General features: G+C 39.5%; 1 protein-coding gene across 4 annotated transcripts in view; it reads left to right on the top strand.

The window, feature by feature from the left end:
• Positions 1 to 15,952, top strand: part of LOC126475141 (protein melted) — a 268,693-nt gene that overhangs the window by 203,760 nt on the left and 48,981 nt on the right. Inside the window, exon 16 of one of the 4 annotated variants that reach the window (XM_050102751.1) lies at positions 13,021 to 13,146. The exons of the other annotated variants lie outside the window; for them this stretch is intronic. Within the exon in view, the coding sequence (XP_049958708.1) occupies positions 13,021 to 13,056 (36 nt within the window). The 3' untranslated portion in view covers positions 13,057 to 13,146. Of the gene's footprint in view, positions 1 to 13,020; positions 13,147 to 15,952 lie in introns of those variants that run through there. 4 annotated transcript variants of the gene reach the window in all.

The following is a 15,952-nucleotide window of genomic DNA, read 5'->3' as shown; positions in this document are numbered from 1 at the left end:
ATATTGGACATCTTATGGTATTACAATTTAAGAAAAACAAAAATAACATATAATTCACATATACAGGCATTTCCATACTTACAGGTGTAGTTTGACAAGTATGGGAAAGATAGTCAGCTGTAGCTTTATAGTAAGAACGATACTGGCAGGTGCATGAAGTAATTTAAGGAGACAACAGAAAATCTGAAAAAGGATGACTGGACGAAGATTGGAGCTTCCAGCCTCCCAAATAAGAGGCTAATTTGTTTAAAACAATGTTCCCTCCTTTGGTTTATCCCTAGTGTACAATACTGTTTTGTGAATAAGTTATTTAATAATGTAAAAGGGCTTGTGCTACACTGTTCATTCATTTCTCAGTCCCAGTCACTGAACATCCTACACCTAATATAGACACATCGTTTCTTAATGTAACATCACACGCACTATCAGCTGACATCAGGACCATGGCGACAATGTTTGGTTTCCCATTTGTATGCTGCAACTTACAGTTGCTAGCTTTGAGCACTATGGGACTTAACATCTGATGTCATCAGTCTTACCAGTTGCTAGCCTGAAAGACTGTATCAGCACCCCTCTATGATGAGTGAGACATTGAGCTCAGAGACAGGTTAAGATGTTAGTGTTATATAATATATATATAAATAAGGTTTTTTTCAAAAAAAAAAAAAAAAAGGGAAAAAAAAGAAAAAAGAAAGAAAATAAAGAAGGAAAAAACATAGTGTGAAAATGTTACGTGTTATGAAAGATGTTTTATTGTTATTATTTATTTGTTTATTTGCGTTATATTTTTTACCAAATTCCTACTCTTTATTATCTAAGTAATCCTCCATTATGTAGATTATATTGCTTGACAGATACTTTTTAACTGCTGTCTCAAATATGTTTATTTTAGTAATTATTCAGTATTATTACTGCTGTTTTTAGTTTTATGTTTATTCCTTCTTGGTAAATGGAAGTTGTTCCGTGGTTGTGGACAGAGCTGTTTGTGCAGTAACTATCAATATTATTTTTGATGTGCACATCTGATTAGTAAATGTTCTCACATGGTATGATTAAAATCCTCAATGTTGTGAACAGATCTTTACAATGTGGTGACTACTATTTTTGGTTATTATTCTCATGGTCCTTTTCTGTGGTTTGAAAACTTTGTCCATATTTTGTACATTTGTTCTCTAGAAAAGAATTGCATAGCAAAAAACTGAGTGTGCATATGAATATTTCGTTACCAAAAGGTCACTGACAAGCTAGGAACCAGCACAGGTCCACCTCTCCCTTGCCTCATTGACACACCGTTACTACGGAAAGTATTTTCTTTCATTGTGATAGCAAGCTGCATCTCTGGGGAACTACTGAATTTTTCATTTACAAAACCTACATATCTCTTCAGACCGTTGTCATTGCCATTTCATCTAATGAAAGTACACACAGTCTTCGTTGCACATATCCAGAATGAAGTTTCACTCCTAACTACTGATAATGTGAAACTGAACACCTCGTGCAAACTTGAAGGATTCAATGTTGCTGCTCAGGGCTCTTGCAGGTGCCAGTACGTAATTTTTACTTCTCAAAAATTCACAACCCTTTGTTCCAACAACATATTTCACTTTTAGGGCAAATCTTATTGTTTCATTTGACCATATGTGGGAATTTGATGTAGATACTCTTTCTAAATATGTTATCTGGTCTGGAGGAAGAAACACTTTGTCACAGATTAGTTCAGTAGATGAAGAAGAGTTTCACAGGTGCTCATCAAACACAAGTGGCAGATGCTACAAGAGAGACATTGTGCACAACGGAGAGTTTCATTCTTAAAATTCTGAAATTCTTAAAGTATACATTCCAAGAATTCAGATAACATGTTGTTGTTGTTATGGTCTTCAGTCCTAAGACTGGTTTGATGCAGCTCTCCATGCTACTCTATCCTGTGCAAGCTTCATCTCCCAGTGACTACTGCAACCTACATCCTTCTGAATCTGCTTAGTGTATTCATCTCTTGGTCTCCCTCTACGATTTTTACCTTCCACGCTGCCCTCCAATACTAAATTGGTGATCCCTTGATGCCTCAGAACATGTCCTACCAACCGATCCCTTCTTCTAGTCAAGTTGTGCCAAAAATTTCTCCTCTCTCCAGTTCTATTCCATACCTCCTCATTAGTTATGTGATCTACCCATCTAATCTTCAGCATTCTTCTGTAGCACCACATTTCGAAAGCTTCTATTCTCTTCTTGTCTAAACTATTTATTGTCCACGTTTCACTTCCATACATGGCTACACTCCATACAGATACTTTCAGAAACGACTTCCTGACACTTAAATCTATACTTGGCGTTAACAAATTTCTCTTCTTCAGAAACGCTTTCCTTGCCATAGCCTGTCTACATTTTATATCCTCTCTACTTCGACCATCATCAGTTATTTTGCTCCCTAAATAGCAAAACTCCTTTACTATTTTAAGTGTCTCATTTCCTAATCTAATTCTCTCAGCGTCAGCCGATTTAATTCGACTACATTCCATTATCCTCATTTTGCTTTTGTTGATGTTCATCTTATATCCTTCTTTCAAGACACTGTCCATTCCGTTCAACTGCTCTTCCAAGTCCTTTGCTGTCTCTGACAGAATTACAATGTCATCGGCAAATCTCAAAGTTTTTATTTTTTCTTCATGGATTTTAATACCTACTCCAAATTTTTCTTTTGTTTCCTTCATTGCTTGCTCAATATACAGATTGAATAACATCAGGGAGAGGCTACAACCCTGTCTCACTCCCTTCCCAACCACTGCTTCCCTTTCGTGTCCCTCGACTCTTATAACTGCCATCTGGTTTCTGTACAAATTGTAAATAGCCTTTCGCTCCCTGTATTTTACCCCTGCCACCTTCAGAATTTGGAAGAGAGTATGCCAGTCAACGTTGTCCAAAGCTTTCTCTAAGTCTACAAATGCTAGAAACGTAGGTTTGCCTTTCCTTAATCTAGCTTCTAAGATAAGTCGTAGGGTCAGTATTGCCTCACGTGTTCCAACATTTCTACGGAATCCAAACTGATCTTCCTCGAGGTCGGCTTCTACCAGTTTTTCCATTCGTCTGTAAATAATTCGCGTTAGTATTTTGCAGCTGTGACTTATTAAACTGATAGTTCGGTAATTTTCACATCCGTCAACAACTGCTTTCTTTGAGATTGGAACCATTACATTCTTCCTGAAGTCTGAGGGTATTTCGCCCGTCTCATACATTTTGCTCACGAGATGGTAGAGTTTTGCCAGGACTGTCTCTCCCAAGGCTGTCAGTAGTTCTAATGGAATGATGTCTACTCCTGGGGCCTTGTTTCGACTCAAGTCTTTCAGTGCCCTGTCAAACTCTTCACGCAGTATCATATCTCCCATTTCATCTTCATCTACATCCTCTTCCATTTCCATAATATTGTCCTCAAGTACATCGCCCTTGTATAGACCCTCTATATACTCCTTCCACCTTTCTGCCTTCCCTTCTTTGCTTATAACTGGGTTTCCATCCGAGCTCTTTATATTCATACAAGTGGTTCTCTTGTCTCCAAAGGTCTCTATAATCTTCCTGTAGGCAGCATCTATCTTACCCCTATCTCTACATCCTTACATTTGTCCTCTAGCCATCCCTGCTTAGCCATTTTGCACTTCCTGTCGATCTCATTTTTGAGACGTTTGTATTCCTCTTTGCCTGCTTCATTTACTGCATTTTTATATTTTCTCCTTTCATCAATTAAGTTCAATATTTCTTCTGTTACCCAAGGATTTCTAGTAGCCCTCGTCTTTTTACCTACTATATCTTCTGCTGCCTTCACTACTTCATCCATCAAAGCTATCCATTCTTCTTCTACTGTATTTCTTTCCCCCATTCCTGTCAATTGTTCCCTTATGCTCTCCCTGAAACTCTGTACAACCTCTGGTTCTTTCAGTTTATCCAGGTCCCATCTCCTTAAATTGCCACCTTTTTGCAGTTTCTTCAGCTTTAATCTAAAGTTCATAACCAATAGATCATGGTCAGAGTCCACATCTGCCCCTGGAAATGTCTTACAATTTAAAACCTGGTTCCTAAATCTCTGTCTTACCATTATATAATCTATCTGATACCTTTTAGTATCTCCAGGGTTCTTCCATGACTATTAAATTTTCGTCTCCCTTCACTATCTGAATAATTTCTTTTATCTCATCATACATTTCTTCAATTTCTTCATCATCTGCGGAGCTTGTTGGCATATAAACTTGTACTACTGTAGTAGGCGTGGGCTTCGTGTCTATCTTGGCCACAATAATGCGTTCACTATGCTGTTTGTAGTAGCTTACCCGCACTCCTATTTTTTTATTCATTATTAAACCTACTCCTGCATTACCCCTATTTGATTTTGTATTTATAACCCTGTATTCGCCTGACCAAAAGTCTTGTTCCTCCTGCCACCGAACTTCACTAATTCCCACTATATCTAAGATCCCTTAATCAGATAACATGTTCCTTACAAAATGACCGTAATTGAAAAATAAAAGAAATATAAGCTCATATGGAGGGTTACTGGTCGTCATTCTTCTCATGCACTTCTTGTGAGTGAAATAGGAAAAGAGGAAAATAATAACAGTACCAGAAGTAATATCCATCACTTATCATGAGATGACTTGCACAGTATGGATGTAGATTTAGTGCGTTACTGCCAGGCCATTTCTTCTGAACAGGAATGGTTTTTTAAGGCAGCAGACCACACACATAAAAGGCAGTTTTAATTGGCAAGCTTTTGGAGCCAATGGCTCCTTCTTCAGGCAGAAGGGTTGAAGGGGAAGGAAGACGGGTGAAGGAAAAGGACTGGAGAGGTCTAGGAAAAGGGGTAGATTTTGGGAAAGTCACCCAAACTGTGGGTCAGGGGATACTTACCGTATAGGATGAGAAGGAAAGACATTGTCTGAATCCCAACAATCAGTCTTTTTCTCTCATCCCATATGGTAAGTCTCTCCTGACCCGTGGTTCTGGATGACTTTCCTGAAATCTACCCCTTTTCCTAGACTTCTCCAGTCCTTTTCCTTCATCCTTCTTCCTTCCCCTTCAGCCCTTCTGTCTGAAGAAGGAGCCACTGGCTCCAAGAGCTTGTACCAGGTTAAAACTATGTGAAATAACGCCATTGAAGCTGCTATCCTCACAGATACAGCAGCAGGGCATATATCTCTCATACACTGGATACCAAAGACCCTAACCAATTGAACCATTCAATTTAAGCAAAGCAAGGTTTCATTTGCAGTAAAAATGAAAAAAGGCTCAAGGTGAGACATTTAGGTGTATTGAAGTTGATTTACAGTCGGAGTGTTTTTACCAATATCAGTTGTACATACCTTTTCACTAACTCTTACCACTCATACCCTAGAAGCTAAAGCTATACTCTTTATTCAAACAAGTGCCCCACAGGCAGTACCGCTCTCAGTCTCAGCTGGGAGCTGCAGTGGCGGGGCAGGGTGACGTCACACATCCTAGTGCTCTGCAGACACAATTAAATAGATGTGCCGCTGCCTGTTTAGTTCTCATGGATGTATAGGTGTGGAAGCAACAAAACTGTGTAGTCATGAAATCCCATGGCCTGCTTCACTAGAAGAAACATATCTTTTCAGTAACAGAAATAGATGCACACTGTGCCTGGCGTCACAAAATACTTGCTTCTGCAAAGAAATACAATTAACAACGTTATTACAGTCACCTTCACACAATAGATTACGATAAAATAGAAGGGGGTGCTTGCAAGGAACTGGTTTCTAATTTAAAGGCCACCATACAGGAAGATGTAAGTTATAGAAATATGTGATTGAGGATTTCTTAGGATTATAAAAAAAACTACTTGTACTACTGTAATATGTGTATTCATTACAACTGAATGCTACTGAAGAAATCTAAATGAAGCTGTAATTTGTGCAAGTTACATAGTAGTTCACATCGAATCAATGATGGCCGTGGGAAAAACTTCATTCTGTGTCCACAGAAAGTGTGCTACAAATTGTTGGGTGTCAGCAAGGTTTTGTCTCTCTCTCTTAAAAAAAAAAAATAAACTGAAGAGTGACTTTGGAAAGGAGATCTATGATATACACTGTTTCATTCATCAGGAGGCACTGTGTGCTGAAACTGTGGAACTTCGTCATGTAATGGGCCCTGTCGAGAAGTACGGACATTTTGCTCAAAGGCACAGTGCCAACCCTCTTCAATTCAGAGGGATTCTTTGAGATATATGAAGCTGAGCATGGAGCTACACCTCACCACTGCACTGTTTGGTGAATCAGCAGAAGTAAATGTGTGTGTGTCTGGCTTCCAGCGGCTATCTGATTTGGTGAAGACTGCCAGTCTCGCTAGCCGGATGAAAGCAGAGCTCACCATCTGCAGCATCGTCGACAGGACTGACTGCGGACCTTTGGTACAGAGCCGAATGGAGGGTCTGAATCAGAGGCTGAGATGGTTCTGCGACCGTGTGGGCTGCAGATTCCTTGTTGTGCGTGGGGTTTCGGGTTCCGCTGGATAGGTCAGGAGTCCACTACACACAGCAGGTGGTTACACGGGTAGCAGGGGTTATGTGGCGTGGACTGGGCAGTTTTTTAGGTTAGATGGCTTCGGGCAAGTACAGAAAGGGCACCAGCCTCAAAGGGTGCGGAGCAAAGTCAGCACATGCGGGGACCAAGCAGCAATCGGTATTGTAAACTGTCAAAGCTGCGTCGGTAAAGTACCAGAACTTCAAGCGCTGATAGAAAGCACTGAAGCTGAAATCGTTATAGATATGGAAAGTTGGCTGAAGCCAGAGATAAATTCTGCCAAAATTTTTACAAAGGCACAGACAGTGTTTGGAAAGGATAGATTGCATGCAACCGGTGGTGGCGTGTTTGTCGTTGTTAGTAGTAGTTTATCCTGTAGTGAAGTAGAAGTGTATAGTTCCTGTGAATTATTTTGGGTGGAGGTTACACTCAACAACCGAGCTGGGTTAATAATTAGCTCCTTTTACCGATGTCCCGACTCAGCAGCATTAGTGGCAGAAAAACTGAGAGAAATTCTGGAATACATTTCACATAAATTTTCTCAGCATGTTATAGTCTTATGTGGAGATTTCAATTTACCAGATATAGACTGGGACACTCAGATGTTTAGGATGGGTGATAGGGACAGAGAATCGAGGGACATTATACTGAGTGCACTATCCGAAAATTACCTCGAGCAATTAAACAGAGAACCGGCTCGTGGAGATAACATTTGGACCTACTGATAACAAACAGACCCGAACTTTTCGACTCTGTAAGCGCAGAACAGGGAATCAGTGATCATAAGGCCGTTGCAGCATGCCTGAATATGGAAGTAAATAGGAATATAAAAAAAGGGAGGAAGGTTTATCTGTTTAGAAAGAGTAATAGAAGGCAGATTTCAGACTACCTAACAGATCAAAACGAAAATTTCTGTTCCGACACTGACAATGTTGAGTGTTTATGGAAAAAGTTCAAGGCAATCGTAAAATGCGTTTTAGACAGGTACGTGCTGAGTAAAACTGTGAGGGATGGGAAAAACCCACCATGGTTCAACAACAAAGTTAGGAAACTACTGTGAAAGCAAAGAGAGCTTCACTGCAAGTTTCAATGCAGCCAAAACCTCTCAGACAAACAGAAGCTAAACGATGTCAAAGTTAGCGTAAGGAGGGCTATGCATGAAGCGTTCAGTGAATTCGAAAGTAAAATTCTATGTACCAACTTGACAGAAAATCCTAGGAAGTTCTGGTCTTACGTTAAATCAGTAAGTGGCTCGATACAGCATATCCAGACACTCTGGGATGATGATGGCATTGAAACAGAGGATGACATGCATAAAGCTGAAATACTAAACACCTTTTTCCAAAGCTGTTTCACAGAGGAAGACCGCACTGCAGTTCTTTCTCTAAATCCTCCAACAAACGAAAAAATGGCTGACATCAAAATAAGTGTCCAAGGAATAGAAAAGCAACAGAGGAAAGTCCATTGGACCTGATGGGATACCAGTTCGATTCTACACAGAGTACACGAAAGAACTTGCCCCCATTATAACAGCTATGTACTGCAAGTATCTAGAGGAACAGAAGGTTCCAAATGATTGGAAAAGGGCACAGGTAGTCCCAGTCTTCAAGAAAGGTCATTGAGCAGATGCGCAAAACTATAGACCTATATCTTTGACATCGATCTGTTGTAGAATTTTAGAACATGTTTTTTGCTTGCGTATCGTCATTTCTGGAAACCCAGAATCTACTCTGTAGGAATCAACATGGATTCCGGAAACAGCGATCTTGTGAGACCCAACTCGCTTTATTTGTTCATGAGACCCAGAAAATATTAGATACAGGCTCCCAGGTAGATGGCATTTTCCTTGACTTCCGGAAGGCGTTCGATACAGTTCCGCACTGTCGCCTGATAAACAAAGTAAGAGCCGACGGAATATCAGACCGGCTGTGTGGCTGAATTGAAGAGTTTTTAGCAAACAGAACACAGCATGTTGTTCTCAATGGAGAGACGTCTACAGACGTTAAAGTAGCCTCTGGTGTGCCACAGGGGAATGTTATGGGACCATTGCTTTTCACAATATATATAAATGACCTAGTAGATAGCGTCGGAAGTTCCATGCGGCTTTTCGCAGATGATGCTGTAGTATACAAGGAAGTTGCAGCATTAGAAAACGAAATGCAGGAAGATCTGCAGCAGATAGGCACTTGGTGCTGGGAGTGGCAACAGATCCTTAACATAGACAAATGTAATGTATTGTGAATACATAGAAAGAAGGATCCTTTATTGTATGATTATATGATAGCGGAACAAACACTGGTAGCAGCTACTTCTGTAAAATATCTGGGAGTATGCGTGCGGAATGATTTGAAGTGGAATGATCATATAAAATTAATTGTTGGTAAGGGGGGTGCCAGGTCGAGGTTCATTGGGAGAGTCCTTATAAAATGTAGTCCATCAACAAAGGAGGTGGCTTACAAAACACTCGTTCGACCTATACTCAAGTATTGCTCATCAGTGTGGGATCCGTACCAGGTCAGGTTGACAGAGGAGATAGAGAGCGGCGCTTTTCGTCACAGGGTTATTTGGTAAGCGTGATAGCGTTACGGAGACGTTTAGCAAACTCAAGTGGCAGACTATGCAAGAGAGGCGCTCTGCATCGCGGTGTAGCTTGCTGTCCAGGTTTCAAGAGGGTGCGTTTCTGGATGAGGTATCGAATATATTGCTTCCCCCTACTTATATCTCCCGAGGAGATCACGAATTTAAAATTAGAGAGATTCGAGCGCGCACGGAGGCTTTCCAGCAGTCGTTCTTCCCGCAAACCGTATGCGACTGGAACAGGAAAGGGAGGTAATGACAGTGCCACGTAAAGTGCCCTCCGCCACACACTGTTGGGTGGCTTGCGGAGTATAGATGTAGATGTAGAACACAGTATCCAAAATAGTAAAAATGTTGTATATTCTGAAGCTGCGTAAGTGTATTGTGTACAAAAAGAAGAAGAAGAAGAATTCGTTTCCATTTAGTTTGTATTTGATTTATTATAATTTTGAGTTCCACACTGTCAAAGTGAACGAAATTACAAGAGGAGCTGAAATTTGTGTTCTGACACAAATCACAGGGATGCCCCAAACTAGGATGCATATCTAATTTCCCAGTTCCCGTACATATTTAGCAATTGCAGAGCATTGCCGGGTTTGCTAATCAATATATATGTAATTCTAGTACTTCGGAAATCATAATCATTCTTAGTCACAGTAGAGTGTTCTGATAAATAGAAGAGTCACACTGATTAAACGAGAGCTAATAGGTCTCAGATAATAAGCATTTAGCACAGTAGGCTGAGATGTTGTCATACAAAATTGGGTATTGTCTTAGAACTGTGGCATCGTTTCTTAGTTTTACAGCATTTATTCTGTACATAAATCATTGGCCTCCAGCAAACCATTACTAGTTACAGTATTAACACCAACTACAAGGTTGTCAGCATCCTTGGAGACGTTTGATGTTCCATAGTCGTAATGGATTCTCTGTACTTTTTATTGCATCTGACATTAATGTTTCTTCCCTTTGCATTTACGGATGGAGTGTGAGAAGAATTACCACTTCTACACCTTTGTGTAAGCCGGTGTTTGCTTAATTTTGTCTCTATGAAATAGAATATTAATAGTTTCTTGCAAAATGGACAGCATCTTTCTTCAATTGTGTAGCACTAAAATTTTTGTTTCACTCCTTGGCATTCAAATAAACCTTTGGCCATTTGCACCACCCTGTGGTATATCTTCAGTGTCTGCGATTAAACCAAAACTAATACACTTGAGTAGTATTGAAGTACAAGTTGTGTAAGTGTTTTGTATACATCTCTCTACAATTCCCAGTATTCTACAAATGAATTGTAACCTGCTGTTTGCTTTCCTTATACATGAACATATGTGATCCTTACACTGCTTATATATGTACACTGTTACTCCTAAATATTTGTATGAATCTAGTTGACTGACCGACTGACTCTAGTTGTGATTAACATTATTATGAAAAGGACAGATTGCTACTCACTGTAAAGACGACACATTGAATTACAGATAGGCTTGATGAAAGGACTGTTACACACAGAGATTTCAGGTAAAGCCTTCTTCAGAGAAGAAAGCAAGTGCAACCCACATACACATGACCACTATCTCTGGCCAGACTCCAACTGTCACATTGAATGAAAGTGGCAATCTGGAGTCGGGCAGGGAAGGGGGAGAGATAACAGGGTACGGGTGGGGTGAAAGAAGAGTGGAGCATGCAGGAACCAGAAGGTAGCAAGACAAGGCTGACAGACACAGCATCTGGATGCTGTGATAGAGGGGAAGGGGGGGGGGGAGCAGAAGAGGAAAGCAAGAGAGAAGAGGAAAAGACTGGTGGATGTGATGGCAGAGAGCAGAACAGTATGGATGAGGGGATGTCAATTAGGAGGAGGCAATACGATAAAGAGGGCAAAACTTTTGGGTGTAGAATGTAGGGACACTCGTAGGTTGAGACTGGCATAATTTTGGGAACAGAGAATGTTTTGTAAGGATTACTCTCATCTGCACTGTTCAGAAAAGCTGGTGATGAAGTGGAAGATTCAGATGGCCCAGATTGTGAAGTGGCCATTGAATTCAAGCCTGTTATGTTCAGCTGCATGTTGTGCTGTAGGGTTGTTGCTAATCTTAGCAGCAGCAGCATAGGTATTGAAAGATGGCAAAAGTCTTTGATTTTCATATCTGAAGGATTATTTGAAGACACAATTCTATACTGGTTCCAGTTTTGACTGAATGTGTACGAACATTGATTTTTGGGCCACTGATAGCCTTGACACATGACTACAGTTCCCCATGATTTTGAGACAGGCACCCTGATAAGATATTTTGGTATTGCAATTACTGTAGGCCTCAAGCACTGGCATTTCGTAGCTGAATATTTTTCAGTTATCATCTGCCTATCTGCATATCCTGCTTCTTTTATATGTTTGTACAGTATTTGCTGTTTTCTAAGATGCTTCAGTATATTTTTCCTGTAGTAAGGAGATCCTAACAACTTTGTAGAGCTTGGTCAGTGGTTTTGATCACTTCCTGAATCAAAGTAGCAAGCGAGGTGATGCACGGGTTAGCACATTGGACTTGCATTCAGGAGGATGGTGGTTCAAATCCACGTCCGACCATCCAGATTTAGGTTTTTCATGGTTCCCTAAATTGTGTAAGGCAAATGTCAGAAGAATGATTCATGGCTGATTTCATTCACCATCCTTAAACAATCCAAGCTTGTGCTCAGTCTCTAATAACCTCAATTTAAACTCTAATATTCCACCCTTTCTTTTTGAATTAAATGATTCTAACTCCGACTGAAAAAAATTAGGTAACTTCCTCCTTAGCCACTTTTCTGGTCATGAAGATTTTCCTACTTGTTTTCCTAGCCTTTTTTACCTGATCTCAGGCTCTGTGTGAACATCCTTAAACAGGTAAGACCAGTTTATTTCCAACAAGCATAGTGTATTTCCATCATGGCTAGCTTGCCAGATCATTCTAGGTAATTTCCAGGTAAAAATGTTATAACCGTTTGCTGGTTTTCTCTTGTTCGCTGTTTATTATATTAAAGTTTTCTCAGTCAGTTGTGAAATAATTAAAATCTGCAGAAATTACAGCATGACTTGGAAACATATATACTAAGGAACAAAATTTTCTCTGAAGTTATCAATAGTTTCTGCAGCTGACGCTGGTGACCAATAGAAGGCTCCAACTATAATTATTTCATGATTTAATTTGTGCGTAGATCATTTTGCATGCAGACTCAGTTTCCAACATATGTCATTTAAGACTATTGTGTACTGCCATCTTCAGTTCCTTGAAATATGTCTTGTTGGCAACCACTTAGATTTGCGGTAAAAATTTGCAGCTTTAAATTTCTGCCTTTTATCAACTCTTGGTGCCGAGTATTATGTGTGTCCCAAACTTGGGCACTATTTATCATTAATAACTTGATATTTTCATCTATTTGTGGTATTTCACTAGCTTGATATGAGTATCTTGGAGCCATCTTCAGCAATGTTTATCCTTACTGGATGGAGAGTGCCCAATTCTAAAATAACTGTTCTATGTATTCCATTCAAAATCAGCTATTCTGGTAGCCACCTCTGTGTGTAATGTACTCCTGATCCATTTGGCAGGCACTCAACCTTGTGGCACAAGTCGGGAAATCACAGTCTAGTTTGCCACAGTGTCTTTTCTTGCCCTTTTCATACTTTTGAATTTTTGAAAATCCTGAAATACTGAGATTCAACATCGTTTTTAAATTTGTGTATCTGACACCATCACACCAGCTACTAATGTTAGCACTGTTGGTAAGTGATGTTCCTCATCTTTAACATGTTCCTCATTTTTAACAAACATTACAAGTAATATTTTCTTGAACAAGGTTCATAGTCATGTAGGGCATTTTGAAGAACATCATTTTCACCTTTATTTCACCACATAAGCTATTCTGACTGTATGTTCATTTTCAGATGGAGGATTTCATGCTGATACATATGTTAAAATAGTTAAACATCTTCTGACATACATAAACATCTCACACCATAGTTAGTACAGTTCAAGCAGTGAAATACGACCACATTTCTGCACCAACTCCACACTCTGACCACACCAACTCAGTAAGTTGCCATTGTAATATGAATTTTTGTACAGTAATATACTGGTTTTCTGAAAATTAAGCAGAAATTTATTTGGATGCCATTGCTTGAACAGTGTGACTATACGATAGACATGAAGTCTTCAACTTGAAAATGACCAAATGGTGAAAGTTGCAGTCATGATACCTGAAATGAAGGTGACAGTCAAAAGGTAAAAATGTTGTTCTTCAAAACACCAGTGGTAACGTTGGCTAATTACTGTAAAAATCAGTAGAAACTGAAGTATCAGTTCAGCATCTTTTCTGATAGGACAGACTAACAATTGAAGTGAATGTCCAAGTTAGGTCATGGGATTAATACATATAAACTTCAGTCTCACACATAAAAGCTTCAGTTTCACATTATATCAAGAACGTTTTTGTCTGACTTGTAATTTGTGTGTGTGTGCGGGGGGGAGGGGCGAGTCAAATTAAATATCAAGATTTCTTTATTCATGTTAGTAACTTGTCAGTGTAGTAATCATAGACTTTGTTCATATGGAATGGAAACATTGTGTCTATCATCTTGACTAGTACAGTGGTAAGAGTGAAGAGTTGTTTTGAGTGAATGAAAGATAATCACTTTCTTCAGGTGTAGAGTTGCTGCAGGCAAATGATGATGGTGAATGTGCCCTGAATACTCTTGCGATAAAAAGCGTCAGTAAGTGGTCTCAAAGAATGTAGAGATCTGTTGAAGTTAATGTAAATAATTTGGAATAGGTATTTTTGTTTCAATTCTGGATGATAACAATCGTCGTTTAAAAGACGGTACTAACAGGAGAGTCACATCAACAAGCCAAAGAGAAACAGAAAAAATGAAATTGTGGAATGATAAATGAGGGATCCAGAGTCTAGACAATATTGAAGTGCTGAAATTATACAGGGTCTTCAAAAACAAGTGTCGAATACTTTGAGAGGTGGCAGTACTCATCAGGACAAGACAAACTAAGGACAAGAAAAATAAGTCCAATAAGCATGTGTCTGGAAATGCATATTTTCTGCAATAAACATGCCTTTTCCAGGTGTTCAGCATGGCACCCATTCACAACAATGCACCCCTCTGCCCTTCGGTGTCAGGAACAATGCACCCTTTGAAGTATACTCGGTTGTTGTTGTACCTGCTGGGATGCATTGAAAACATGAACTTGTAGTGTCTGTGCACCTTTGATTGGTGTGGTGTGGACCAATTCCTTCAAGTGTCCCTAGGGGATTGATGTCTTGAGAACGAACAGGCCAAGGTGTGGATGGTAATTGTCAAAAAAGAAATAATTTTGTATTTGGTGATTTAACTTGTAATATTGATATAGCATTTGCAATCTGTTAGTACAATACATCATGGGTGCTTCTGATCTTGGAGTGCAGCTCTATAAAATCATGAAATTGTCAATGTTATAGGTGCTCATTGGGATATGGTCATACCTCTGAGCTAATCAAAGCAAGGCTCTTTAAGGATAAAATAAGTACTGATAATCAGGAATCAAGGAATGGAGTCCAAAAATAAATACATCTGTTAGTCAGTCTCTTATTCAACATAAACATACAAGTAGAGACCCTAACACAATACATAAGGCTTCACATGAGAGAATAATAGAAAAATGTAACAGTGCCAATAGAAAAAACCATGTGAATGAGAAGCTTGTGGCCACTGTTGATGGACAAAACCTACGTGATCTATTGCCATTGTGAGTCATTTTATATTGTCTGAAATTGTGTGGAAGCATGTGCATAAAGGCTACATGTAATTATAAATAGCAGTCAAAGAAGAAATCAGGTGCCAAGTCAGCTCATTAGCAGGTTTGGTAGGTAGGAATTGTACGTGTGTGTGTGTGTGTGTGTGTGTGTGTGTGTGTAGAAAGTTAAATATAACAACTGAGAAAAGGTTGCATTCATAATGACGGATATATTCAAGCTCTTTTAGCATGAAAAATGCTATACCGAAAGTAATGAGTAACAATTTTCAAGATGTTTCATATGAATGTTTTTAGACAAACTAAGTACATCCTCTTAATATACTTTCTGCCACTATTCAACATAGTCTCCATTTCTTTCTACACATTATTCCCATAGTTCTGCAAGTTTGAAAATACCCTTATGACAGAATTCCATTCTAGGTTCCCAAACACAATGAGACACTGCTTGCCCAAAATCCTCCATCATCTCTTAGCTTTGGTCTCACATCTGTTCATTATACCTCTATACCTCCTCAAAGTGACACGAGCTGTGTGATGATGCGCATTATCCTGTTGCAGATGATCTTCTTCCCCGGTCATTTATCATGTAATGCCCAACAGAACTAAAAAGTGTCTGAATATAGTAGGCAATCTGTATGGTTTACCCAGGTTCAAGAAAATCAATCGGAATTTTTCCTCTTTGCCATCCATGGGGGCAGTTCGAGGGAAACCAGTACGGGGCTTATCATGGGTACTCGTGTTTCCTATTTGAAATGTTTCAACCATCTCTGCTGGTGTCCTTTTAGACTTCTTCATATGCACATTAAAGTCTGAGGTGAATTCCAGCAGTGCATTTTCCCCAGTTGGCAAGGAATTCAATAACAGCACACTGTAGAAACGAAACATTAATGTCAGCTATTTTGGAAATACTGCCCAGGGCCATGTGATAGATGATAATGAAGCCACAATATGGAAAGAGTAAACACACTGGAAAATGACCCAAGCCTTAGCCAGTGCCACAATTTCATCAGTGTAAGAAACTTTATTGTAGCCATGTCTGCTTGGCCTACTGAATGACATATCTCTGAACCTCAACAC

This window comes from Schistocerca serialis, chromosome 4 (assembly GCF_023864345.2).
Source record: "Schistocerca serialis cubense isolate TAMUIC-IGC-003099 chromosome 4, iqSchSeri2.2, whole genome shotgun sequence".
In the NCBI taxonomy this organism is placed as follows: Eukaryota; Metazoa; Arthropoda; class Insecta; order Orthoptera; family Acrididae; genus Schistocerca; species Schistocerca serialis.
This window is presented reverse-complemented; position numbering and strand designations above follow the sequence as displayed.